At 38.0% G+C, this 26,562-nt stretch overlaps 4 protein-coding genes across 6 annotated transcripts in view; all 4 read right to left on the bottom strand.

Annotated features, from left to right (window-relative positions):
- Nucleotides 1–78: 78 nt before the first annotated feature.
- On the bottom strand, nucleotides 79–4,348 carry echdc3 (enoyl CoA hydratase domain containing 3). The gene is made up of 6 exons (XM_041976979.1): nucleotides 4,177–4,348; nucleotides 2,788–2,909; nucleotides 2,615–2,712; nucleotides 2,247–2,447; nucleotides 842–1,020; nucleotides 79–612 (listed from the first exon to the last, which is right to left on the bottom strand). Exons 1-6 carry the CDS (start codon nucleotides 4,311–4,313, stop codon nucleotides 459–461), a joined length of 891 nt encoding a protein of 296 aa, XP_041832913.1. The 5' UTR covers nucleotides 4,314–4,348; the 3' UTR covers nucleotides 79–458.
- A 1,564-nt stretch (nucleotides 4,349–5,912) lies between these two features.
- Nucleotides 5,913–8,223, bottom strand: LOC121634388 (nuclear factor 7, ovary-like). Its single transcript, XM_041976977.1, has one exon. The coding sequence runs from the start codon at nucleotides 8,022–8,024 to the stop codon at nucleotides 6,642–6,644; it is 1,383 nt and encodes a 460-aa protein (XP_041832911.1). The 5' UTR covers nucleotides 8,025–8,223; the 3' UTR covers nucleotides 5,913–6,641.
- Nucleotides 8,224–11,845: 3,622 nt separating this feature from the next.
- On the bottom strand, nucleotides 11,846–18,125 carry kcnj8 (potassium inwardly rectifying channel subfamily J member 8). Its single transcript, XM_041976978.1, has 6 exons — nucleotides 17,517–18,125; nucleotides 15,847–15,995; nucleotides 15,042–15,202; nucleotides 13,857–13,996; nucleotides 13,354–13,570; nucleotides 11,846–12,534 (listed from the first exon to the last, which is right to left on the bottom strand). Exons 1-6 carry the CDS (start codon nucleotides 17,861–17,863, stop codon nucleotides 12,283–12,285), a joined length of 1,266 nt encoding a protein of 421 aa, XP_041832912.1. The 5' UTR covers nucleotides 17,864–18,125; the 3' UTR covers nucleotides 11,846–12,282.
- A 798-nt stretch (nucleotides 18,126–18,923) lies between these two features.
- The window catches only part of abcc9 (ATP-binding cassette, sub-family C (CFTR/MRP), member 9), a 98,136-nt gene continuing 90,497 nt past the window's right edge, over nucleotides 18,924–26,562 (bottom strand). For all 3 annotated transcript variants that reach the window (XM_041977455.1, XM_041977456.1, XM_041977457.1), the window contains 2 exons: nucleotides 22,760–24,298; nucleotides 18,924–22,055 (listed from right to left, as the gene is read on the bottom strand). In XM_041977455.1, the coding sequence (XP_041833389.1) occupies nucleotides 24,161–24,298 (138 nt within the window). In that variant the 3' untranslated portion in view covers nucleotides 18,924–22,055; nucleotides 22,760–24,160. The remainder of the gene's footprint in view (nucleotides 22,056–22,759; nucleotides 24,299–26,562) is intronic.

Genomic DNA, 26,562 nt, shown 5'->3' with positions numbered 1-26,562 from the left:
ACTCTACGATTCTACAGTGGACTACTATAGTAACATTATCTTCTTATTTTTGTTTATCTTAGATATTTTATCCATGAATTAAACAAGAAAAACACAAAGTTTATTTTAAGCATCCACTTCTGTGCAATTTGTTACCCAAACCAGATTTAACACATCCAACAATACAAAGCATTCTTTGGCATTATCACTGATCAGTGGTCCGCCATCCTGGGTCTCCTGGTCATTACCATATTGTGGCGTGTAAGGCAGATGAAGGTTCAGTGTCTCTCCTGTGGTCATGGCATAACAGAGGAAATCCTCATAGACGAAGATCTTAAAACTCAAATTACAAATGTGCATTTTACAAGCAGCATAGTCCATATATTGACAGAGGATTGGTGCTAATTTCTGTACACCAAAAACTGAAAATCATATGCACTAGTGCAGATAATCCCAAGAAAATGGTCTCCAATAGTTGGTCAGTCATGTGCTTTTTCTGCTTTATGGCTCCACACTGGCTTGCGTTTCTGTATGAAGGCCTGAATGCCCTCCTGCCCATCTTTCAGGGCCAGGTTTTCCACCATTACCTTGGAGGCAGTAGTATATGCTGCATCTCTGCTTTGAGCCATTTGTCTTCAGAGGAAACAAAGCAGGGAAAAAACACAAGGAGGAAAATTTAGAATTCATTCAAATGTCATAAACACTTTCACTAAAGGAACACTAGCAATAGATTAATATTTTATCATTTTTCTTAAACATTTCTTTGTGCAGGGGCATTTGCTTAAATCATAAAGAGTCTTTAACAATAAAAACCTCTGAAAATACCATGAAAATGAAAAATTAGCACTTGTCAAACTCTCACCTTTGGAAAGTGGCCTTTCCGAGAGCAACAACAGGTCGGCTGGCTTGACACACCCGCTGGGCGATGGCTAATGTTTCCTCCTCTAATCGCTCCTCTGGCACCACCTTGCTAATCAGACCATGCAGCAGAGCATCATGGGCTGAGATGGGAGCTCCGGTGAACAACATCTCCATGGCAACCTTGTTTCAAAGATGGAAAGCAAGGTGTCTGATTAAAACCTATAATTAGATTTTCCTGGTATTTGTCCAAAAAACTGCACAAATTTTTTTAACATAACATCACAATACAGTAGTCAATAAATAAATAAATTCTATAAAAAATACTTTATGAAAATGCTGAAGTCCCAAAAGCACAAACTGATATCACTAGGTGTTTTTCTCCCAAACAAAACACAAGAGTTCCAATGAATCAGCAGCCATTCATTGATGATAATGGAATCAGAATGATTATGATCAGAAAGGAAAACTGCCACATGTCTGACTCAATGTGAGTGTATACAGAGCATAAGCAGATGAATTAATGTAATGTGAGTTAAATAATACCATAATACTTTTTAAGTGTAATAAAAGCTTCCCAGTCAGCACTAAAATCCATCTAAAACTAGCAACTGGGAGACTTTAACACCTACAAATGAGAACAAAATATAAGTGGTGAGGACGTTAGAACTGCTGATGGAGGGTAGGCATATGCTGAAAACACTTTTCTTGAAGGCAGGTGAAGAATATTTAATACTATAGCTGTCAAGATTTCACCTATACAAACGAAAAATTGTTAAAAATGAGTAAAACTTAATCTATAAAATAATTATATTCCACAAAAAAGTTAGATTTCTTCCCCAACACTGAACATACACTTCCATAGTTAAGTAATAGAATTAAATTATATACTGAGCCTGTTATCTACCAGTTATATTTAATACGTAGTTATGTTTAGAATAGTTAAATACAAAAAAAATGTTATATAAAAAAAGTATTATTTTAATTATACCCTGTAGTGGTACATAAACGACACTGGTACATACAGGCTGATACAAACACACAAGACCAAACCCTCCAGTAGTTCTATGTAATACAATATGAAATAAACTGATAAAACTTCATGTTTGAGAAGCTAAAGAATATTTTGTATTAGTGTTTAATAAATGACATAAGTAAAAAATAATTTAACCAGATGTTGCCTATTTTCAAATTTCCAGTATTAAATAACTTATTGTTCTTTCTCGTTTTTTTTTTTTTTTTGCATTTTGCAGAAGAAAACATCACCATGGTATAAAATTGTTGAATTAAGATGATGAATAATGTAAATATAAATACGCTTGAACTTTTGGATCTCACAATACCGAAGAAAGCAAGTTTTTAATTAAATGAAGCTGTCACAGCTTAAATGATGCGCATGCTTTCAGTACCTTCCTCGGCACCGCTCTGCCGATGGCCACCGCTGGCGTTGAGCAGAACAGACCCACATTAACGCCTGGTGTAGCAAAAGTGGACTTCTCTGTTGCCACGGCAATGTCACAGCTGGCAACCAGCTGGCATCCAGCTGCCGTGGCAACACCATTTACCATGGCGATCACTGGAACAGGTATGTCTTGTATCAGAGTCATGACCTGAAGCATAGAGTCAGAGAAATTCAGCATCATAACTTGTATTTGTGAATTCAGCCTTTTACACATTAATAATGTATCAGTCATAAACATTTTAAAGATAAACCACACTTCCAATAATCTGTAAGTGAAGGGGTCGTTTTAAGAAATGAAAAGAAAAAAAATTGCACCTCTGCACAGGTGTGAAACACCTTAGTGTGATACTCCCGGCCCTGGGTTGACGTCAGCTCCTTCAGGTCGTGCCCGGATGAAAACACCGGACCTTTGGCTGAAACAACAAATTAGAATTTTGAATCAGCACATTCCTTCTTCCATCATATCAACAAACATTATAAAACGTGACCTGATATGATGATAACTCTGAGATCATTGCTGTCAACATCAGTCAGGATGTTCTCTCTGAGCGACTCCAGCATGGGCAAAGACAGAGCATTCCTCTTAGCTGGATTATCTAATATTATTCTCCTGGAGAAAAAGAAGAAATAAAAGTTATCCTGTATCTTTAAACACAACCGAGCTTAATTTTTCTTTAAGTTTGTTATAAAAAATCTTAAATCCAATGTTTCTGCAACCAATATATGCTCAACCGACCTTAAGATACATCAAAAATTTGAAAAGGCCTTGAAAAACAGTGATTGTCTAAGATCAATTACATGGTGCACAAGCACAATCGAGAAGAAATTTTAAAACAAAGGCAGTAAATTAGAGATAACCAAGCAATAAATATATTACCAGGGTAATGTTTGAGGAAATAAAAAAAAAAAACACACACATCTTTATTAGGTGTAAAGAAAATTCGGAGTTTTCATTTCAGTACTATTTGACATTCTGGTATCTTCACTGGAGATTTAAAATCTGTTAAATTTTGCAAATATTTGGAAGATTTTTCTCTTTAAATCAAGCATCAATCTGATCTCCATCTATCCATTTCCAGAAAAGTCTGGAGGAGCTTCAGACCAGAGGCTGTATGCAAATGTAGTTCACCTTGTAATCCACCAGAGGGAACGCTAGCTCGATTCTAGCTTTCACTCCTGCATTTTCAGGTGGCCTCAGTAAAATCAGTTAATATGACAACAGTGTGTAAATATCCTTATCCAGCCCTCATTTATCAATATTTCTCCTCCAAGCAGTCAGACTTTACTTTATCTTTTAAAGGGGGTCTTTATCCAAAGTTCTCCAGCTTTCTGAAAGTCAGCACTTTTTTTGGACATATTCTGCTCCTGTCTCTGTACCATTTTCAGAGACAACACAGAATACTTAGTCAAGAAAGTGTTTTAAATTTCTATTTATTTAGCTGGATATATGAGAAATGTCTAAGCTAACAGTTTGGCAAAAATAGGAGCTGACAGAATATGGATTTTAAAGCAGCAGATTAAAAAAAATAATTATATACTTCAAAATACTTGACAGAAATTACTCATGCTTGTTATTATTCACCAGTTTTAGTAGAGAACAGTGAAGATGCAGTTTTCTGTTTTATCCCGTTTCCGTTATAAACCATGTTATTTTCACCATTTGCTTTCGTGTTAATGGGAAAGAAACATATGTTGACATTTTCATACAGTAAATTGTTGCAAAGAAATATTTAGGCCGAATTTACCCTAAGATACTGATATATGCACGGAAAAACCGCTCTGGGTGTTACAGTCTTTATTTTGTCCATAAATACAGTTTCTACAACAGATTCGGTGACTGACAGCTCTGAGGCGACGAACACGTCTAATGACAGCACCTGATTCCGTGGTTCTGTTGTCTCACTGTTAGCGGCTCCGGTTCGGTCTGAGTAGAGAACCGAGGAGCAGAGAGCAGTGGTGTTACCCTGCTGAACCGAAACACACCTACACCTCTACACAGCAAAGTACGAGCCATGTCCAGTTTGACTTCACCTTCCCCGCACTCACTTCCGGGTATGACCGCAGTGCGTCAGACGTAATATAACGTCAGATAGAGCCAATGAAAGCTCAATAAAAAAAAAAAAAAAAAGTTTTCAGACACCGTAAAAATAAACGTTTACGTATAATTTACGTACGGAGCCCGTCTAGTGTCAGTGGTGAAAAAAATAAAGACCGGTAGGATTCCGTGCACGCGGATTATGAAACCGTGCTCACAGTTTAACAACCCGTTAGCACAGATTATGAAACCGTGCTCACAGTTTAACAATCCGTTAGCACAGATTATGAAACCGTGCTCACAGTTTAACAATCCGTTAGCACAGATTATGAAACCGTTTTTAAAAAAATCATAAACAACTTTAATTTACATAACCACGTGAACATTTTATTGAATTAGCAAATCGAGTCAAAATGTTATCAATACAAATGACATTGTTAATTTCTTAAGGCCACATATTTAAGTAGAAATACTGTTGTTTTCAAAGATATATGCGTTGTAATTGCACACTGACAAGTCTGGACATTTGCATGTTGTAAAATATTTACTTTTGGAGCTGTTTTTCTTTCCAAAGTTAATGTTGGAGGGGCAGTTCACAGGCTAAGGGATTTTTTTCTAATCATTTGCAGTCATGTTATTTTAAGAGCTGCAGAGGTCTGATGAGCACTTGCCATTGTTGATGCTCCAAAACAAATAAACCTTGCATACGAAACCAAACAATACTCATTTATTTTCAAAGTTTTAAACTCAAGAAACTTCCCTTATGTATCTATCAGTATACAATGGGTGTATAGGTTAATACATTGATGTGGATACAACTTAAACTCTTTATATTCAGGATATGACCACTTTCACACATCGAGACAGTAGCGCTCACTGTTACATGCCCTCTCGTGGTGAAGTGTAGGAATTACAGTTACATCCTTGCCATTCTAAATCTGACTGTGAACTCTTAAGGTAAAGGAAAACTAAATGCACCAAACCCCAGAAACAGCAGACAAATTTTACTTGTTCTACCTGAGATCCGATACATATGTCAAAAATTACAACAAAAACAAATGCAAAACATTAACTGATGGCATAAACAGAAAAAACTGAAAACAAAAGGATGAATGAAGAGAATGGCAAAATATAAACTGTGAGCACGGTTTCATAATCTGTGCTAACGGATTGTTAAACTGTGAGCACGGTTTCATAATCTGTGCTAACGGATTGTTAAACTGTGAGCACGGTTTCATAATCTGTGCTAACGGATTGTTAAACTGTGAGCACGGTTTCATAATCCGCGTGCACGGAATCCTACCGGTCTTTATTTTTTTCACCACTGACACTAGACGGGCTCCGTATTTACGTTTTGATGTAACATAGTCGATGTTTAAAGCTACTTAGACTAACAAAACAAAAACTCATAGGTTTTATGGTTAAAAAGAAATTAGATTCAAATTATTCAAACTTGATTTACTCTGAATTCTTAAATACTCTTACACATAAAAACACAATAATTATTTGAACTTTGAATGAATCAACAAAAACCTACAGGAGACTGAACACCCCCACCCCCGATATTTTTATTGTTAATGGAGTCGCGTCACACCCTTAAGTTAATAATAATAACAACCACAAGAACAACAAGAATTGTAATAATTTGCGGTAAAAAAAATGACCAAACATAACAAAGTAAACTTTTATTAAGTTAAATAAGGACTGAATGCATTTAATATCTCATAGCAGTCATTTACAAATATTTCATGTTTACATATATAACCCCCTGTAGTTTTTATTATTATTAATTCCACCCAAAGCAACAACAAAATTAACTAAATGTTTACCTTGACATTTATTTGTGCATAAAGTTAAATGTCTATTACTCGCTTTTATTCAATATATATTTTTGTATCAAACACACATATATGTCCAAAGAAAGGGTATAAGTTTCTTAAAACATATATAGTTATATAGACAACATTATTTCTTACAATATTATGTAAATATGATTTTAGAAAAGTTTCTGAGGGAGTTTAACTCACACATCCTGCCTCTTTTTACAACTTCAGCTTATCTGTTCAAGTAAGAAGGCCTAAACTATTGTGAAGAGAGAAAAATAGAGCTACATTAAATTGCACATATAATGGCAGCTATGAGGGATAATAGTTATAGCTATTAGAACAGCAGCTTCACTGATTTGGCTTCTTTCCTAGCATCAGAAGACTACAGCTGTCATTGGAAAATTAAAACATTTTACATCATTAAACAAATTTAAAAATATGTTTTTTGTTCCAAAGGCACACTGTGAGTGAAGGAGCATCTCTAACCATGAGGCTCCACGGCTACAGAGACAGTCCGTGCTGCTATCTTTATTGGAGACTCGCTCCAGGTGCTAATGTAAGGAAGCATCTTATCAGTGAAAGTGTGTGTGAAGGTGTGTATGTGTGCACCAGTTTCTGCATCAGAAAACGACAGCTGTCCTCCATCCCAGTCCAGCAGCACCCTGATCTTCTTGGGGTTCCCCATCACCGAGACGTCAGAGCCTGTGTCTGATGGCGTGAGTGTTTTGTATTCTCCCCTGCAGAACATCAGCCTCCACAGTCCAGGCCATATGAGACCCTTCCTCTGATTTGACTCCATTAACACCCCCAGCACAAAGGCGTTGTTGTCTCCCACCTCCACCTCCCAGCTGTGACGCCCTGAGTCAAAGCCCTCTGAGCCCACAACAGAGATGAAGTGGTCAATCCTCTCTGGATTATCTGGGACTTCCTGCATTCCCTCTCCCTGCCTCAGACCGGTCAGATCCTCAGACAGGAGGAGGTCTGGATGAGCCGTGTTTGGATCCAGAATTACTGGACTGTAAGAAACCATCTCCTTCATCTTGTTCCAGACATTGAAGCTCAGGTTGCCCAGGTGATGGGCCACGTTTATCAGAGCTCCTGAGATGAGCTCAGGGTCTTCAGACAGAGGTTGCTGCTGGACCCTTTCTGCTGCAGCTTTGTAGCTCTGCAGGAATGAGACATCTTGAGCTCTCAGCTCCTTTTCTGTTGCTCTAATTATATCAGAAAGAGCAGTTATCTCTTTACTCAGAGCCCCAATCTTGTCCTTCATCATCTGACTCTTCAGCTCCTCCTCCTCTCTCAGTACAACCAGCCTGGCTTCCTCTTCCTCTATCAGAAACTGATGAAGCCTCTTGAACTCCTCTTTAATGCTCCTCACTGTCCTTTCAGCCTGAACTTTAATGTGCTCTGCAGTCTGGTCGTAGTTTCCTTTCACTTGATGAATGAGCCTCAGTTTCTTCCGTAGGGGCTTTAAGGAATCCTGAAGTTCCTTCTTTCTTGCCTGAGCTGCTTCGTTGGTGGGTTGGAGTGTATGGTTGCTGTGTGTTTCTGAATCCATGCAGGAGCTGCAGATCAGTTGCTGGTCATCCAAACACAAGAAGCTGAGTTTCTTTCCATGCAGGCTGCAGACAGGAACAGATTCTGATCCTGAGACCTCACATTTGCTCATTATCGCAAAAAGTATAGGTAGTAATTCCTTGGAAGACTTTCTCTTACAGACCGGACACTCAGAAATCTCTCTGTTTGCCCACTGGGTCTGTAGACAGCCATAACAGAAGCTGTGATTACATGACAGCATTACTGGATGTTTACAAATGTCTTGGCAGAGAGGACAAGTGAGAATATTTCCTGATATGGCAGCCATGTTATCTTTGCGTAGTCTCTAGTTGCAGTTCAGTTAGTTCCACTTCCAGCAGGAGCTTTACATGCCACTGGCAGCATTCCCAGTTTTCCTTGCAGCACTGCTATGATCCTTCATCAGGAGAAAGTCTTAAGTTTCATTAGAAAGTCGAGGCTTTTGTCTTTCTCTCGGTGTGTACTGAGGGAACACAGTATGCTTACTTCCTGACTGACTGATGAGTCATGCCAGGGGTGGAGTTTGACCAGAACCAGTTTCACTTGTTATTGCACAGTTAAAACAAGGACAGCAGACAGTGATGGGACATTAAATAGAGTTTGCATCACAAACTTTACATTTTTATACAGAGATGGAGCACGATCACAAACTATAGCAATCATAAGCTATCTGTTCAAAACAACCAACCCTGTGTAATGGTGAATGGAGAGATGGGACATTTTAAATATGTTGATGTGGCTTTTTGCACTTACTTAACATTTAAGGAACATGCATAGAAAGCTGCAAACACAAATAACTTCTCAAACTTCCATCACATATAATTATCTCTTACCACAGAGTGAGCCAGAGCTTACCTGTACATGCATGCCATGATATTTTCTCATTTAATCTACTGGTTTATAACTTGGTCACATCTAACTGCCAGCTCATTACAACCCTTTAGGTCTTTTTTTAAAAGAAACAATTAAAATCATGGAAAGGAAGAATCATCATTTTCACCACTCTGAGATTGTAATATTCCCAAATGAAAAAGAAAATTGCGTGAAATGTTTTTGTCATTCAAATATTCATAATTGGCATTTTTCTTGTGTTATCACTGGAGATATTATAGACACACTCTTAACTAGGTGCATTTTAATTTGCGTCATGCCTTATGTTAGGTTTCTGTGCCTATAATATGTTATTGTTTATGTAATATTGTATTGTACTGTTTTTAAATCCATCTACCTGTCTACGCAGCAAAGATGAAAATTAGCCATTGGCTATAATCTTGCATGTTTAGCTACTTAATAATTTACATTATTGTCTGATCCATATTCTTTAAAAAAGGAGGGAAAAACTTTTGAGCTGCTCCTCATTTCTGTATATTTTGCTCTCAAGCTGTGAAACTATCTCATAGTCTTCTAAAGTGGTCTTGATTAATAGTTCTCCAGGCTTTCTGAAGGTCTGATTGTTTCTCTTCACTGCTGCTTTACCCACTTTCAGTGCAGTCCTTGGACTATGAGAGTAAATGTGTGGACCTGTGATTGATTCTTGATGAATGGACCAGTGTCATGCCTACACGCAACAATCATTATACTACTATCATTTTACTGATTCAAGGCAAGGCAGTTTATTTGTATAGCACATTTCATGTACAGGACAATTCAAAGTGCTTTACATAAAACAAAGACATTACAGATATTTAGAATAGTAAAAGGCATCAACACATAATCACAATAAAATAATAAATTACATTAAAATGATTAAAAGCACACATTCACACATTTTTGCTTCCCTTGATTTTTTCCATCCAAACATACAATGTCGGTAAAGGCACATTATGATTGGAATAACAGTACATGTTTGAATTGTAACTCAATTGAAGAGATATAACCCATGTAAATATGGCATCAGACTTCTCTTCATAGGCTTAGTGTTTATGATCTCCATCTTTACTGCTGTTTACACACACCACGCCCTAACGAAACATCCTGATGACACATTGTTGATATTAATTTGAGTCTCTTTTTTTTCTCAGCAGGTATCCCTGGGTTACAGTTACATAACCCAGGTATGTTACTGCCTGGCTATAACATGCAGACGTGTTTGTGAAGCCCCCCAATGCGAAACAAACTCCGAAGTGTGTTTGGGCCTTAAGCAATTTAGATGATGATGATAAAGTATCTCACTCCACTGGACATAGTTATGTGCCTTTTTCAGATATAAACTGATCTGTCCCAAATATATGAACTATCCTTTGCAGTGAACAAGTTACAACTACTTGGCCTCATAACATGCCTACATTTTGCTTTATGTTAAATTAGCTGGTGAGAGGCTGGGTACACCCTGGACAGGTCACCTGTCCATGGCAGGAGAGGGTAAAATTTTCAACAAGGTGTTGGAAACATTGGTCTGAGTTTTTCTCCATATGACATGACAGCGTCACATTGTTGCTGCAGATTTGTTGGCTGTCAGCTCCACAACATCCCAGTGATGTAGTATTGCAGTATTTCTCAATCCAAGCCCTTGGGACTCTGTGCCCTGTATGTTTTAGATGTGGTCCTACTCCGACACACCCGATTCAGATTAATAAATTTTCTCATCAAGATCTTTGAAAGCCTTTTAACAAGCCATTCATTTTATTCAGGTGTGGGCAGTGGGTCCTGAAGACCTGGACTGGACTTGCTCTATTAGATTGAGATCTGATGACTGTGGAAGTCACTGAAGTCCAGTGAACTCATTGTCATGTTCAAGAAAGCAGGTGGAGAAGATCTGAGCTTTGTGACATGGTGCATTATCCTGCTGGAAGTAGCATCAGAAGATGCTACACTGTGGTCATAAAGGGATGGATGTGGTCAGCAACAATACTCAGATAGGCTGTGGTGGTTAAACCAAGCCATGTTGGTACTAAGGGGCCAAAGTGTCAAAGAAAATATCCCCCACACCATTACACCAGCAGCAGCCTGAAGCATTGAACCAAAACAGGATGAATCCATGTTTTCATGATGTTTCCACCAAATTCTGAGTCTAGCATCTGAATGTGGAGCTGAAATGGAGACTCATCAGACCAGCAACGTTTCTCCATCTTCTATTGTCCAGTGTTGGTGAGTCTGTGTGAATTTTAGCCTCAGTTTCCTGTTCTTAGCTGACAGGAGGCACCCGGTGTGGTCTTCTGCTGCTGTAGCCCATCTGCTTTAAGGTTGGATGTGTTGTGTGTTCAGAGATGATATTCTGCAGACCTTTGGCAGGAACCAGTGCTTATTTGAATTTTCTTTTGCCTTCATATCATCTCCAACCAGTCTGCCCATTCTCCTCTGACCTCTGACATCAACAAGACATTCTGGTCCAGACAAACTGCTGCTCACTGGATATTTTCTCATCTTCAGAACATTCTCTGTAAACCCTAGAGATGGTTGTGGGTGAAAATCCCAGTAAATACTCAGACCAACAACCATGCCACATTCAAAGTCTCTTGAATCTCTTGAATCAGTTCAGACTTCAGAAAGTAACTTTGGCCGGGTCTACATGAGTAGAGGTGTTGAGTTGCTGCCCTGTGATTGGCTTATTAGATATTTGAGCTAACAAGTCACTAAACAGGTGTATCTAATAAAGCTGCTGGTGAGTGTGTTTACAGGTTTGCATCAGATTAGTAATGTTACCATCTCACTGTTTCTGCACCCTTGTGATGCTTGCACATTTTAAACATGTTAAAAATGTATTTTAATGTGCTGTACCTTTATTTCTGCCAGAGCCATTAAAAAAACTGCCACAACTCTTGCATAGGGGCTGTGAATCCTTGGCTTTTCATATTACTGTGCTATATTAACATACAGCTTCTGGACACAGAAACATCTGCAGAATTCTTTGCATACCACATCCACATGCAATTTATAAACAGCATATGCAACCTCCATGCAGTGCATCGTTTATCCAGGGTTCATCTTAGGTGTTAATAGTACAACAATTTTCATATGAAGAGGGCATTTATTCTCAAACTGTATAGATGACATCTATAAAAGACACATAACTGTACAGCACAGTGATTGGCTGCATTTAGTTATCATTAAGACTTAAAAAAAAGAATATCACTTGAGTTATGTACCCCCCCCCCCCCAGCAGCAAAAATGAACAAAAATGCCAAATGTTTAATGAAGCAGCCACATAGATAAGTTATGGAAATGAAACATAATAATCTGGTAAACAAACAGCAGGGTACGGAGGCTAAAACTAATGCAGTCATGTGCAAATTGAGGGTTTCAGGATATAAAGTGCTGTTTCATTTAACACGACTTTGCCTTAAAAATATATCTCTTCCATGTGTTTGCCAGTATGTGAGTTGACTATTATCTATCTAATAATCTACTTGGTGAGTTTGTGTCAGTGCAGAGAAATGTTCAGTGAACTGCTAACGTACAGAAACGTAACATCAACAGTAAACATGTCGAAACACAATTTGAGACAAGGTGGGGAAGAAAAAGAGAAGTCCCATAAGGGAACCGAAGAGGCCCACAGTTCTCCTACCCAGGAGGAGGAGCAGGGTAGCCAACAGAAGGCAGGCCTCATGTCAAGTGACGGCGTTCAGGTTCTGGCCTCCCTCGGTCGGGGTGAAGAACTGGACTTTGGGTGAAATGAGGCCAGAGTTGGTCCTGCGCAGATTCCCGCTGCTCCCAGCACCTTTCCGCATGGAGTTGTTGCGTCGCATGGAGTTACGCTTCCTCAGCGAGTTCTGGTGCGACAGCTCGCTCTTCTGAAGGGTTTGGATCAAGATGGAGGGCTTCTCGTCCAGTTCTCTGGCGCTGCAGCACGGCGTTGCCACCTTGAGCAATAATAATGTTCATCGATTAAAAAATATGCTTATTTCATTCAGTGAAAAATCAAGTTAATCCTTAAAACATTTTTTTGCTAATTTTGGTCAGCTTGTTTTCTTTTAATATAAAATTTACTTGTAGAAACTCAGCCCTTTTATTCCCAGTCAACGTACAGATATTTTTTAAGGATACCCTCATATGTCAGATTATGAGGCTAAAATGATGTAAAATGAATGTATCAATAGATCCATCAAGACACCAAAACAACAACAAAGAATTTATTTCTAACAGAACTTTGTAGAAATAGCACACAGATCAACAGTGACCAAAACTTTTGTCATATGCACATCATTTTTTCAAGTCTTGGCTTTCAGGAGACAAAATCCTGGCATTGAAACAAACACACATTTACATATTTACACTTTTTCCTCATTTACATTTTTTCCTGCTACTATTTACCTGCTATCCTCACAAAACCAACTCCAACTCAGCTGCTTTTTGGCCCCACAGTATATCAAAAACATCTTTTTGGCTTTATTCCAGCCATAGAGGAGCATTATTTTTCTTCTTTTCAGACACACATAGAACTTTCTGATCACTGGTTGATCTTTGGCTGGCTGGCTGGCTGGCTGGATGGATGGATGGATGGATGGATGGATCTAAATGCCTGGATAACTTTCATTTCTCAACTAAAGTGTAAGCTATCCATTGCATTTTTACCCCTCAGAGAAACACACTATTATTCCTAAGAAACTGTTGACTATATAAGTGATAGCGCTCAGGGGTGCCATCAATCTAGGGGAGTTTTAAGGAATAATAACACTTACTTTTACTGTGTTCCCAAATTTGGAGTAGTCCACAGAGTATACGCCTTCCTCCTCTGTTACTATGGGAACAAATCGGTGACCCCACTGAATCTCCTCAGACACGTAGGAGGTTCGGGCCTGCGTCGTGATCCCTGTCGTCTCCACAACTCCCTCCAAGATGACAATCACCTCCAAGTCGCTGCACTGCAGCTCCATGGCTGACAGGTCGTACAGTGGGCTGAGGGCACAGACAACAGAATCACTGCTACAAAACTATGGTACAAGTTAAAGATTATTCAAGTGATGGAGGTACTGAGTGTCCAAATGTGTGACTGTTTAAACTTTAAATCAATGAATCATCCAGATAATAAACAGAAGCAATCATAAATTAAAAATGTTGAGAACAGTGGCTCCCAGTGTTGAACTTGGGAGAAACAGGAGCATAATACTCCACAGCTAAACTCTTGCTTATTCAGATGTACGAATACACACATTACAGTCTACAAAAGTCTTTCTTGTTGCACCTGTTTTTGTCAATGACGTGGCAGACGATAAGCGGTGCGAGGAGGAACAGGTTGTTGCTAGCCACAGCGCTCTCTGTTTGGACATCGATCTGATGGATGGGGATTACCTCCCCCTCTGGTGTGGTCGTCTTCCTCACCACCTGCACATAGCATATAGTTCAAATTAATCAATAGTTTTGACTCTTACATGGGCATTTTATGCTCACCTTATGTATATTTTTCTTTTTTTGCATTGAATCAATTACCACTTCGTCCATTAAGGGCTTGTGAGCGTTTAAATATTCCTAAAATATGAAATCAGACTGCATACAACAAATTAAGTTAGGAACCAGTCTGTCTTGTATAACTGTCTGTCTTGAAATGAAACTTCAATTAACTTTTTGTCTATTGTTGTTACTGACATAGCTAATTTAAGCTAATTAAAACTCTGTGCTAACATTTTATTATACCATTTTTAAACTATTCAGGTAATTCAATAAATGAATATGCTATTAAAAATAATTATACCTATAATGTAAACTTCTTTTTTCCTTGCATCAAACGCTATTGCTACTGTGCTAAGCTAGGCTAATTAAAATTTAGCTCCACTTGCTTGTCTTGAGATACTTTTCCACCTCCCTTATTGTTATAATTAGCTGCTGAATTATTTGTGTAATTAAAGAAACCCAATTATAAAGATATTAAAGCATAACAAATCTACAATAAAAGAATCAGGACAGAGTGGGTCAAATTATTAGCTTGTCTAGTAGCCAATTAACTAACTACAGTTAAGTTTCACTCTGTTATAAAGCTTAGATGGTAAGATATATGCATATTTTTTTAACACTTCTTTATTTAAGAAACATGTTCCATGGATGCCATTTTAACCAAACAAGCAAAAATAAATATATTATAGTAGCAAGACAAGACCAAAGCTACGCTATGAATTAAATCATTTTTTTTTATTAAATATTTAACATTTCCTTTTGCATGCAGTTCTCTGAACACTTTTTTAACTTAATTTTGTGCTTAAATTTGTACTTAAACAGTTTTCAATGCTATGAATTTGCTCTTACTTGATATTAATGTACCATTTCACTCTTTAAAATATATAGAGAATATACACATGAAAAAACTAAAAGTCAAAGAGCCAAAAAAAAAAAAAAAAAAAAAAAAAAGACAGAACATAATAAATTGAAGAAACACCTGTAACCGGACAGTCGCTCCTATGATCATACTCTTCCTCAGATCCCCGATGCGAATCATGAAGCAGAGGCGGTTGTTCCTCACAGCGATCACAGCATGACGGCTGAAAATTAGAGTCTCTGCACGACGTTTTGACTGTGCTGTTTTAATAAAGATGCAACCTGATGACAGAAAAGAGCACAATAATCAATAAAAAAAAGCAACTAGACCAGGTGAATTTTTTTAAAGAGGATTTTGTGGGTGACTTTCTATTGTAGGTACTGAGCAGAATAATCAATCGTATGGACCAAATGTCAAAAAATATAATGGCTGACTCAGATATTGGACAAAAATACACAGTGATATATTATTTCTCAATTTTTTTGCAGTATTTTGTTATTAAAAGATTGAAATTAGTTGAATTCACACATTTGGCTAAACAAATAAATTGAATATAATGTTTTGTCCAGACATTTTTATTTCTGACTTTTCAGTTGGTTGGATAAAGGAAAACAGCCCCATAGCATGATAACACCGCCACCATGTTTTTAATGGCTGGTTTTGTGAGTCACCACTTGTATCACATGATAATGAAAGTGGAAACTGGAAACCAGCAGTAGTTAGATAAATAAAAAAAATAAGAAATAATTAAGTCCAAGAATCTCTTTCCTCTTTCCTACCTTATATTCACATCTCTATCACATTAGACTTACTCTGCTCAAAGATAAATTCCTTAATGATTTAATAATGATGTTTTTATTCTAAAGGCTAGTTCATTTTTACGGTTCCAACGCTCCTGAAGCACAGCGAAAGGTCTCAGCCTTACCCAGCATGACAGCATTAATGATGAGTCCGACTATGTTCTGCAGGATGAGGACGGTGATGGCAGTCAGACACTGCTCTGTTATCATGCGTCCCCCGAAGCCTATCGTCACCTGAACCTCAATGGAGAACAAGAAGGCTGAAGTGAAAGACCTGAGGACAGGAGAAGGAGTTGAATCAGAGCAGTTTTCAGCTCTTTTTTAAAGGTTTTCAGTAGGATTTAGGACAGCTCTCAGCTTCGCGAGGGTTTGGTTTGTTAACTTGAAGAACTTGTTTCTTTCTAAAATGCCATAATGTGCTATTTTTTATCATTTATGTTACATTCAGTTCCATGATGGTTGGATGCAGCACAGTAGCCCCACAGCATGACAACACCTCCACTGTGTTTGATCTTTAAATTAACTTTCAGGCTTTATTTAGTCACCAGCTGGTTTCTTTTGTCAATGAAACATCAGGTCTAGCATCTGTGGCAGCTTTTGTGAAGATTTTCTGCCCTTTTGACCCTCTCTTTTGATACTAAACCTCTATTTAGAGTCCTGCTTGGTATAAGGGGTTGGCATTTGGTACAGGTTGAGACCACCACCTAATTTTAACCGTTGATACGACTTTTGACTTTTTGAAAGCACTTTGAATTGTCCTGTACATGAAATGTGCTATACAAATAAACTGCCTTGCCTTTTGAGTATAACTCCTGTCTCCACAAACTTTCACATGAAAACTCACAGCAAACGTCTCCTTTACGTCATGCCATAGGGCACGGACCCGCAACGCCAGTCCTCCAGTGTCACCATTTTGCAAGCTTTAGATGTTTCCCTGCTTCAACACAACTGATTCTAATTAATGGGTCATTGTGCAGAAATTGACAAGCCGTCAGGTGTATTGGAGCAAAGAAACATCTTAAACTTACAGGATAGTGGTTCTCATGGACCAGAGTTAAAGGTCCTTGTCATAGAGACATGTTCATTTTTTATGATCTCTTGATAACATCACTTACTGTTGAAAATGGGACTTGGGAATCCTTGGTGATCTTTGTAGCCTTCTGAGGTATATACATGTATATATTTTTCCATTTCTGATACCATTTGACAACTTTATCTTTATCACTTAGCTAAAGAAACAATCGACTCAAGTTCATGCAATAAAATCCTCATTCATTCCTATTAATTTGAGGAACTTAAAACGAATAGGGCATCAAATTCCATATAAAGAATCAGTATCATGAGAAATAAAACATCCATTAAGCAACAAAACCATGTGTGTTATTAAAACAAAAATTGGGAAATACACTTATACCATTGTCAAGGAGGGGAGGAAGAGAAAACTGGTCTGATGACGATAATAGTAGCCTACAAAAAAGATAAGAGAGATGAGTAAAGAGGAAGTAGGTGGGTAAGTTAAGGAGGTGCTAAAAACTTTTCTCACTTCCAAGAATCTTTCAGCAGCATCACTTGTTTGTCCTGAAATTAAAAAATAAGTTTCATAACTCCATAAAAAGATCAATGCCTCTCCTCTCCCCTCTTTCCCTGAGTGGTTTCTAACATGGAGAAAGAGAGAAAGAAAAGGGTGGGAGTTTGGATCAAGCCAGGGTGGGTAGAGAAAAAGTATAACATATGGAAACAAATCCCATTAAAACTGCTTTAATACGGCAGTAACAATGGATTCGGCGTTTCTTACTTGACATCAGTGACGCATTCGGTTCCGTTTGGCTGCTCAGGGTCCAGATCTCCGTGCGCAAAGGCCACCAGCCACCAGCTCATGGCGAACAGCAGCCAGCTGCTCACAAATGTCGTGGTGAAGATGACCAGCGTGAAGCGCCATTTAAGATCCACCAGCGTGGTGAAGACGTCCTGCAGGAATCTGCCCTGCTCGCGAATGTTCTTGTGTGCCAAGTTGCAGGAACCGTTCTTGGCAATGAAGCGCGCCTTGTTCACGCGGTCCCTGAACACTGGCTTGCGGGGTATTCGCGAGACGAGACCTGGCAGACCGAACTCCTCTGGGATGATGCTTTTTCTCGCCAACATCTTCTTCTGGTGATGCTCATCAGTGTCAAACTTACTGCTTAAATGCGTCCTCGCTGCGTCTTTACGCGCGGATACAGCATAACCATCTGCAGGGAAAATGCGCAAAGACGCACATACGATTTATTTTAGCAGCCGTCCACTTTTGGGGATGTTTCGGGTGTGAGCGCAGTGCGCCGCCTCTGCTCTTCTCCTCTAAGGGACGGTTTCCGCGAGCCCGTTGACGTAGTCCAACTTCCAGAGTCCGGATCCCGTTCAGGCCAGGGGGCTGCTGCCTTCAAGGACTTCTCAAGGACAGTCGGAAAACACTAAACCAATACGCGTAACGGAAAGTTTGTCTCACAACTGACAAAGTTTTAAATCTGAAGGAATCAAGGACTCAAGGAGCTAAAAAGGGGGCTCAATATTTCCACCTTAAATTTGATTTTAATGCTGATTTTGAGGATAAATGTGGAACAAACATAAAACAAGTGAACAGACTAAATGTATGGTTTAGTCCATGGTATGACTTATTTGTAATTTTAGAGGCATAATGTTTAATTTCTGATCAGAAAAAGTCTTTCTTTTTTAGTTCATTACAGACACATAATGTATTGAATGGTGCCAAAATTAAGCAAATTGAAATTTACATTTTAAGCTTTAAAACAGTTAAATCATATGCATTCATTCTCCAATTAAATTAAACTTTTTTGAGGCAAAATATATCAGTGTGGATTAAACAAAGAAAGCTAAAGAAATCTTCTGCCAAAGTTAGTAATTTATTGACGTAATTTCTTTAAATTTATTCAGATAAAAGCAATTAGCATTTCTTATGTTTATTGATTAAGAATGACCTCGTAGTTGAGAAGAATTAGCTTATACCTAAATAAAATAGAAGGCACTGTAAACTGTGTTTTGTACAATATATAATAATAAACCAATCAATAAATAAAATATTTGCAATTTATTTAAATAGATTTTTTAAAACTTTTTAACGCCCACCACCAGAGGGCACAATTCAGCAGCATATTCCACATCAACCTGAAGTTAAACAAATAACCAAAGAGCCTCACGTCACTCAAAACTGTTTTATTATCATTTATTATTAGTGTTAAAAAAGAAGAAGAAAAATATAGGCACACAAAATGATACTTGTATATACGTTTAAAAGCCATCAGATATGCAGGTTGCTACATACAGAATTTACAAATGTTCAAAATTTATCTAAATAAAAAATAGTCAGACATAAATTCAAGTGAGTTAATTAAAATTTTTTGCATAGAAAAAGCAGCCGTGTTCCCTTTGTTCCCCAAAATTTAAGATGTTGAAATATCAAAGAAGATAAAAAGGAAAAACTGTGATACAGAAGTGAAACAGTGAAACATTTGCACTGCTTCTCATTAAACTAGGAAAGAAAAAAAAAGTGTAGGATGCTGCTTTGAATATAGTTTGTGGTGTGAAATTACGAATATACAAGGCAGCAGTGCAGAGCTGACTGGATGCAAAGCACAGAAGCTGCATACAAACACATATTTCAGACACAGACTCTCAAAAAACTGATTTATAAGTTCAAAATGAGGGGGAAAAAAATAAACATAACGAATCAAACGAAGGAGGTGGAGGAGAGAACTTGTCTGCAGAAACCAAAAGATAGAACAACGGAAAAGTAAAAGACGTCGATGTGAACAGGCTGACATCTGATAAACCAAGTGGAAGAAAAAAAACTTCCGCTGCAGTTCGCTAAAAAAGAAAATGAAAAGCTGAAGTGAGATGAAACAGATGTCTTAAAAGACAAAGGCTAAAGTTGTATATTTGGCATTTAGTCTGTACAGGAGAGTAAAATCAGTACACAATAATATAAAAGGACAACAGCACCGCTCCCAGATAGAGGGATGAAGGGATTCTGGGGGGAAAAAATGCCATAATGTGCTATTTTTTACTTTTTGGAGGCAGCTTGAATCAACTTTCTCCCCTATAATTAATTTATAATTAAATAATAATTACTTACAATCTTAATGCAAGAAAAGAAAAGATTTAGGGCCAAATTTCCACTTATTTTTCTGAAGCAGCCGAACAAATGATTCAGAAATCTTCATTCTTTGGCAGTTCTGAAGGACTCAGTTCCCTGTGCATGCAGCCAGCTGAGCTGATGGAGGAAAAGATGTAACAGGAAGTTTTCTACACGTCTGAAATGTTGTAGCATCACAACTTTTTCCTTAGTTTGCTTAAAACATTTAAAAGTGTAAATGTCATGCAATGCAAAAACATACGTTTGTTGTAGTTTGAGCATGCTATGTTTATGAAGGATTAAAAATGTAGTTATAATTTTTATGGATGTGTAAGAAAAATGCAAAATTCAGACATAACATGATTTTATAACCCTGAATGTTCTTTTAAAGATCAAATAGATATAAAACATCCTGGTGTTAAAAATAAGTTGCTAAGATGAGTCTGTAGTGATGCTCTGTATCCAGTCTTAGCTACTAGATTTGAGAGAAAAAGTTACTTGCTAACCATTTAGAGTCAAAATGCTTCAATAACTCTGTCAAATTGTTCATGCTGGAGCTTCCTATGTGCTGCAGGAGAGAAAACTGACTTTTGATCACAGCGTTCCTAAGCATTAACCTTAAGCTGCCTCTTCATCTTCTAGATTAAGGCTCAGCTTTGGTCTCCACCAGCTGCTGCCTTCAAGTGCAGTTCAGCAGATGTTCACCATATTCTTTAGGGCTGAACTAAGAAAGTGGATGCTTTGGGTTTGTCAGTAAGAACACATTTCATTTCAATTTGGCCACTGATTAATACTGATAATAATGCAGCTGTATGTTTGATGCTATAAAAACAAAACAAAAACCTCCCAAAACAACCACTCTAGTTTGTTGGAGCTCATCTTTGGTGTCCGTTGTCCCAGAAGATGATAAAAATGTTCAGCAAAGCATGACCGCAGACAGACAGCAGGTTCAGCAGCTGCAGATGGAGCCGTGACACCCTACAGTGTTTGTACTAATGCCAGCATAGAAATACATCCGACAGAAGAGATTGAAGGCGGACACAGCTGGTCACATCTGATCAGCTAGGTTCAAGTAAAGACTGAATCTGTTGCTTCAGGATTTTTCCTTTAAGACTTTTAATGATTTTTTTTGTACATTTTTCTTGATCTAAAATTGATGCGTTTCCTGCTAGCTGAGCCTTCATTTGCGCCCTCTTCTTCCTCACTTTGTGACACATTCAGACCATAAAGACTGTGGGTAATTACTAATGTGTAATATAATTACTCGAACCACTAAATGTTTTGGCTTTTGGTTTGATAGTTTTCTGTTTGTGAAAAAAAAAGGATTGTTTTTGTTCCATGCTGAGAGTTCAGCTGGAGCATCTCTGCAGATTAATCCCCATGATTCGACCTGGTGGTGGTAATTTCCTGCCAGGATGCTGTACGGTCATTTATATAAAACCTGAGGCATCAAAGATGGCACCAAATCCACCAAAGTCTGGTGCATTCATTGAACCTGGAAACTGTTTTCCAGTCTTCATCTTTAAAGGCTGATCCTCCGGTTCCTCTTCATCATCTGATGTGATGCAAGTGCTGCCTCAGATGGACACAAAGCTAAAATTAAACTAACAGTTTTAATTTCTGTCAGAAAAAAATATTTAAATCCTTCACAATGAGAGAAACCGTTAAAAAAAAGCCAAAGCCAACATTCAGACCATCTTGCTTTTTACTGCATATCTGTGCTAACGAGTATAAACTGATACAAACGGTGCGTTATTTTAAAGATGACTAATATTCTTACACAAGTTTATTTAAGACGATTCAAATATAAAAAGACTTAAAAACTCTATACCTTTAATCCTAACTTCACAGCTCTGCAAGGTTAAATGAAATTCTAGAGGCTGTTTGGTTCCCTCACCGTTTACGGATCCCAGGAAAAGCCAAACTCTTAGCTGATGCAGGTAAGTGACAGAGAAATGAGAAAGTGTTCACACCTCTTTGGTAAAACCAGCTGCCTCTAAATTCAGATATTCAATGTAAATCCATTTAAATGTCAGACATCATGTTGTTCCAGAAGCCTGAAATGAGTACATTCTAACCAGATTTCTATATATTTACACTGTTCAGTTTATCTTATTGCTTGCTGTGGTGGCCAGTGTGGTTTTGTCTGGTTTGGGATCAGCACCAGGTGATTAATCTTTTTATCTGCAGTAATGTGTTATTGACCATCTTAAACCTGAGAGGAACGTTGGGTACCAGCTGCATTGAACATGTGGGTAAGAACAATCTTACTTGCATTATGTAGAAATGAACAAACACTTTAATTTTAAAATACTTAGTCATGTCTAATATGAGTTTTAACAGCATCTTTCAACACAATGATGCTTTAAATTTCCAGTTCCACTGATTATAAGAACTTTGGACTTATTTTTCTATGTGTTACTTGTTTTCATATATCAGATTACTTGTTTCTGTCTCGGGATCTGGCAACATAAACCCAGACATAATTTCCTGCAGAGCATGAAGGCTGAGGGAAAAAACTGAATTTAACTCAATGTTTTGGATGGAAGGCTACAAATACTGCAGCTAGATCAGGGGGATGTGAAGCGGGCTTTAGTCTAATAGAAATCGAACATGTGAAGGAGATGCTCTCGTATTGTTTATGTGGACAATGACCAGCTGGAACAGTTAAAACATACGTCAGTCCCGCCAGGAGTTTGCAATGTTGTGATCACAACTCCATCCATCCATCCATCCATCCATCCATCCATCCATCCATCCATCCATCCATCCTCTCCCGCTTATCTGAGGTCAGATTTTAGGGGTGGCCCCCAGACTTCTTTTTCCCCGGACACTTCTTACAGCCCGAAGCATTCCCAGGCCAACCGAGCGTCGTAACTCCCTCAGCCTGTCCTGGGTCCTGAGCTTCTCACCTCTCTCCTCATCTCTATCTCTAAGGGAGAGTCCAGCCACCCTGAAGAGGAATCTCATTTCAGTTTGTATTCATGATCGTATTCTTTCAGTAACTAGCTGGTGACTATAGGTGAGGGTAGGAATGTAGATCAAACGGTAAATCAAGAGTTTTGCCTTCTGTCTCACCTCCTTTTTCTCCACCATGACAGACCGACGCAGAGTCTGCATCACTGTGGACGCTGCACCGATCCTCCTGTCCATCTCCCACTTCATCCTTCCCTTGCTCGCAAACAAGACCCAGAGATATTTAAACTCCTACATTTGGGGAAGGACCTCATTCTAGACCTGGTGAGGAAACTCCACCCTTTTCCAGCTGAGGAGAATGGTCTCAAATTTGGAGGTGCTGATTCCCATCCCAACCACTTCACACTTAGCGATGATCACAGCTATTAATACAAAATCCTCGTGAAGTCTGCTTGTCTTTGCAATTTTGCCCAAACACCAAATATTTAATGCAACTTGGTCAAATCTTCGCACTCCCCCACATTACTCAATATACATCTAAAACTGGACTACCGTCTCCCCGTTGTCATCTAAAACCGCCAGCAAGGACTGTGCACTGGACAAATTCTTTTAAAGATAATATTTTACATTTGAAATACATTTCAGATGCTTTTGCAAAAAGAAAAACAAAAAAAAAAGAGCTTTTTTTTTGCAACTTTTCATAAAAGCTGCAGCTAAATCAGGAATTTTGAGTTGCAACAATCACATAAAATGCAAAATCCTGGAGGGAGTGATTTCTATTCGGTCAGTTGTAAGGGAACAGTCACCTGAACAGACGCTGGTCTCAGACGTAGGCTGAATTTCTTCGTTTCATTTCACACTTATATTTACTGATTTACCAAGAAGACGACCTGACACAGAATCTGGTTATTCCAAAATTGAGCACCAGAAACAACATATTTTTCACTGATCTTTGTTTTGGAAAAGGATGAAATCTCCAAATTTAATTCTTGATCGCCTTGAAAGAGCCAATTAAAGTGTCAGAATAAATGCACTGAGCTCAGTTAAACAGTATGTGGGGTAACTTTAGTGAGTCAAAAACTTTATAAATTTCTTACAATGTCTTTGATTATGTTTGACTTTGATAGGGGAAATATATCTTCTAGATGCTGACACGTTACCATGGTAACACTCCTTTCAACTGGCAGCATGGTCTTCATAATATATGTATGAATACGTGGTTAAAAATCTTTTTTTAAATATAAACTTATTTCTCTGCACTTGTTTGTGATGCTAATTAAAGAAGCATCACATGGTTGGTTTCAGTCTAGAGCTGTTGCATCTTTGAGTTTTGTTCTCATCGAGAACGAGTCCAGATAAAAAACAGGTCTGTCAGCTGTTGTGCGAGTTGTGCGAGTCTACATGTCGGCTTTGACAAACGAAGCAAACATCCCGTCTTCCTGCTCCAGCAGAGTCTCAGGTTTGTCGTACTCCAGAATGTTGCCTCGCTTCATCACGATGACCAGATCAGCTGTAAGGATGCTGTGGACACGGTGCTGGAGACACACAACACAAACACAATGAGCCTCTCATATTAATTTAACAGCATGGCTATGGGGTATTAATCTATCTTTAATCAAGAGCATAATTGTTTGATCTGAGAGCAAGAAGGGACTCTTTGAGTATGAGAGCAGAGTTTTAAGACAGAACAATATGATATTTGAGTATGAAAACGAGAAATCTTGCTTTCAAATCGAACAACTACGCTCTTGATTGAAGATAGGGAAATACCCCCATAACATGGTCACATGATGGGTCCTTCTAATAAAACTGATCACTGTGGCTGATTGTTTTATAACTTTAAACCTTTCCACACTTGTTTTTGAATGTTTGTCTGCATCTTTGGGAACAAAAGTATGAATTTGGTAAAAATGCGGTTCTTGTTTAACGTTTATCAGCAAACAGTTCAAACAATATTAAGGTTGGACTAGTTGGTTTGTGTATGCCACTCGTGCTGTTAATAAAGAAGAAATTATTACAGATAATGGGCATAAAATGGTCATTTAATTGTTAGGTACAAATAGACTTTAAAATATAATTTTAATCATCAAGTAAAGAGATGCAGGATGATTGAGTTCTTCAGCGCTGTGGTTATTACTGCTACAGTTTGTCTGTTTAGTTTATACTTTATTTCTATGGAGTGAAATTAGTCTAATAATTGTTACAAAGGTATTACAAAGTTAATAAATGTGTAGACAAATTACACAGACATTAATATTTTACATGCATGTTTTCATTAAAAACAAACAAATTGTGTGCAAACAAATTGTTAAATGCATGTGCTTGCAAGGCCGGATGCACACGTATCTGACTACATTTGTGCACGGATCAGTTTGCGTGTGCATGTGAAGTTTTTGAGACTCCTTTCATGGTCTTACAGCTCCTTACATGCATGTGTAAATCGGAAACGTGATTAATGCACCTGTTATTCATGTCTGACTGCTTCACTCTGTCCAGATTTCTGTTACACATGTGACTTTCCTGCTGGTTAGTTTTTGGATTTGTGTTTTTTTTGGGCTTGCAGCCTTGGTTTTGGTCTAAAGGTTTAATTTTTGCCCTTCACTTTCTGTCCTTATTAGAGACAGACAGCAGTTTATTTGCTTGGATTTATGACCAACATTTTTTCTTTTTAACAGAAAAATTACTACACTTTCACAGATTTCTGGTGAGCCTATAAAAAGTGGAGTGCTGGTTGTCATGTGCAGTAAAACTAGTGTACAATCAATCACAGCTGCATTTAAATTTAGTTCATTTGACATTAACCATTAGAGCCCAAGCAGCACAGATTTGTACAACACATAAAAGCTGTTGTATGAGGAAAATAGTTATAATATATTCCCTCCACAGCTGACTTCTGGCTCTCTTTGTTATGATATATACACACACTGGAAATGAATAATTTAAAATTGGCTTTGTTTCTTTTATAGGATAAAAAAGAACAAGAAAAGAAGCATTACTGAGAGGCCTAACAAATATAAAATCTCTGTTTATATTTATAGAAACCACTCTTAAATGACTTGTTCCAGCCAGTGAATCAGCTGTGAATCACATGGTGAAAAACACAGTGATTGAACATTTAATGAATTCTTATGATAATAAACACAACCTAGGGATGCAAAAATGGACAAAATACCATTATGGCTCCAAGATATGGTTCTTCCAGTCCAGCCCTTAAAGGTCACTGTCCTGATGGTTTTAGCTGTTCCCCCGATTCAAATGAAGCAGATTTCCTCAAAACCTGTTAAAATCATCTATTTGGGCCAGCTGAGTGCAAGCAGGGAAACATCTAAAACCTGCAGGACAGTAGCCTTCAAGGACTGGAGATGAAGAACCATGCTCTAAGGGTTAAAGCATCATCACCATAATAAACATTAAGAGTTAATTAGTAATAAGGAAAACACAAGTCTTACTTTTAAAGGCAAAAGAAAGGAGAAATAATTCAACTGGTTCTTAACCTTGGATTCTCCAAAATACAAGTAAAGAAAATTCCACAAGTGATCTAAACACGTGGTATAACAATATTTGTAATGAAATCATGAGAGCACTACATGCTGTTTTAGATGTAAAACACAGTGATAGCAATGTTACAACACTGCAGACAAATTCAACTGCACGTATGTAAAGTGTTAATAAAAGAGCATGCAGGATATTATTTAGTACCAACCAGCTTTCAGTGGCAATAAGGCTTCAGCAGACCCAGACTCAGACTCCAGCTTTGACTCAGCCGGAAAAAAACAAACAAACAAACAAAAAGACAAAT

Source organism: Melanotaenia boesemani, chromosome 23, assembly GCF_017639745.1.
Source record: "Melanotaenia boesemani isolate fMelBoe1 chromosome 23, fMelBoe1.pri, whole genome shotgun sequence".
NCBI lineage: Eukaryota > Metazoa > Chordata > Actinopteri > Atheriniformes > Melanotaeniidae > Melanotaenia > Melanotaenia boesemani.
Note: the sequence above shows the minus strand (reverse complement) of the source record. Positions and strands in the feature narration are given on the sequence as shown.

Excerpts from the sequence above, each read along its gene's own strand:
- echdc3 (XM_041976979.1), bottom strand. The coding sequence starts at position 4,313 with ATGGCTCGTACTTTGCTGTGTAGAGGTGTAGGTGTGTTTCGGTTCAGC. Across the intron at positions 1,021-2,246 it reads GCAGAGCGGTGCCGAGGAAG|GTTGCCATGGAGATGTTGTT; the intron begins GTACTGAAAGCA and ends CTTTGAAACAAG. Across the intron at positions 613-841 it reads GGAAAGGCCACTTTCCAAAG|ACAAATGGCTCAAAGCAGAG; the intron begins GTGAGAGTTTGA and ends TTTCCTCTGAAG.
- LOC121634388 (XM_041976977.1), bottom strand. The coding sequence starts at position 8,024 with ATGGCTGCCATATCAGGAAATATTCTCACTTGTCCTCTCTGCCAAGAC.
- kcnj8 (XM_041976978.1), bottom strand. The coding sequence starts at position 17,863 with ATGTTGGCGAGAAAAAGCATCATCCCAGAGGAGTTCGGTCTGCCAGGT. Across the intron at positions 15,203-15,846 it reads CATTAATGCTGTCATGCTGG|GTTGCATCTTTATTAAAACA; the intron begins GTAAGGCTGAGA and ends TTCTGTCATCAG. Across the intron at positions 13,997-15,041 it reads GAGCGACTGTCCGGTTACAG|GTGGTGAGGAAGACGACCAC; the intron begins GTGTTTCTTCAA and ends TGCTATGTGCAG.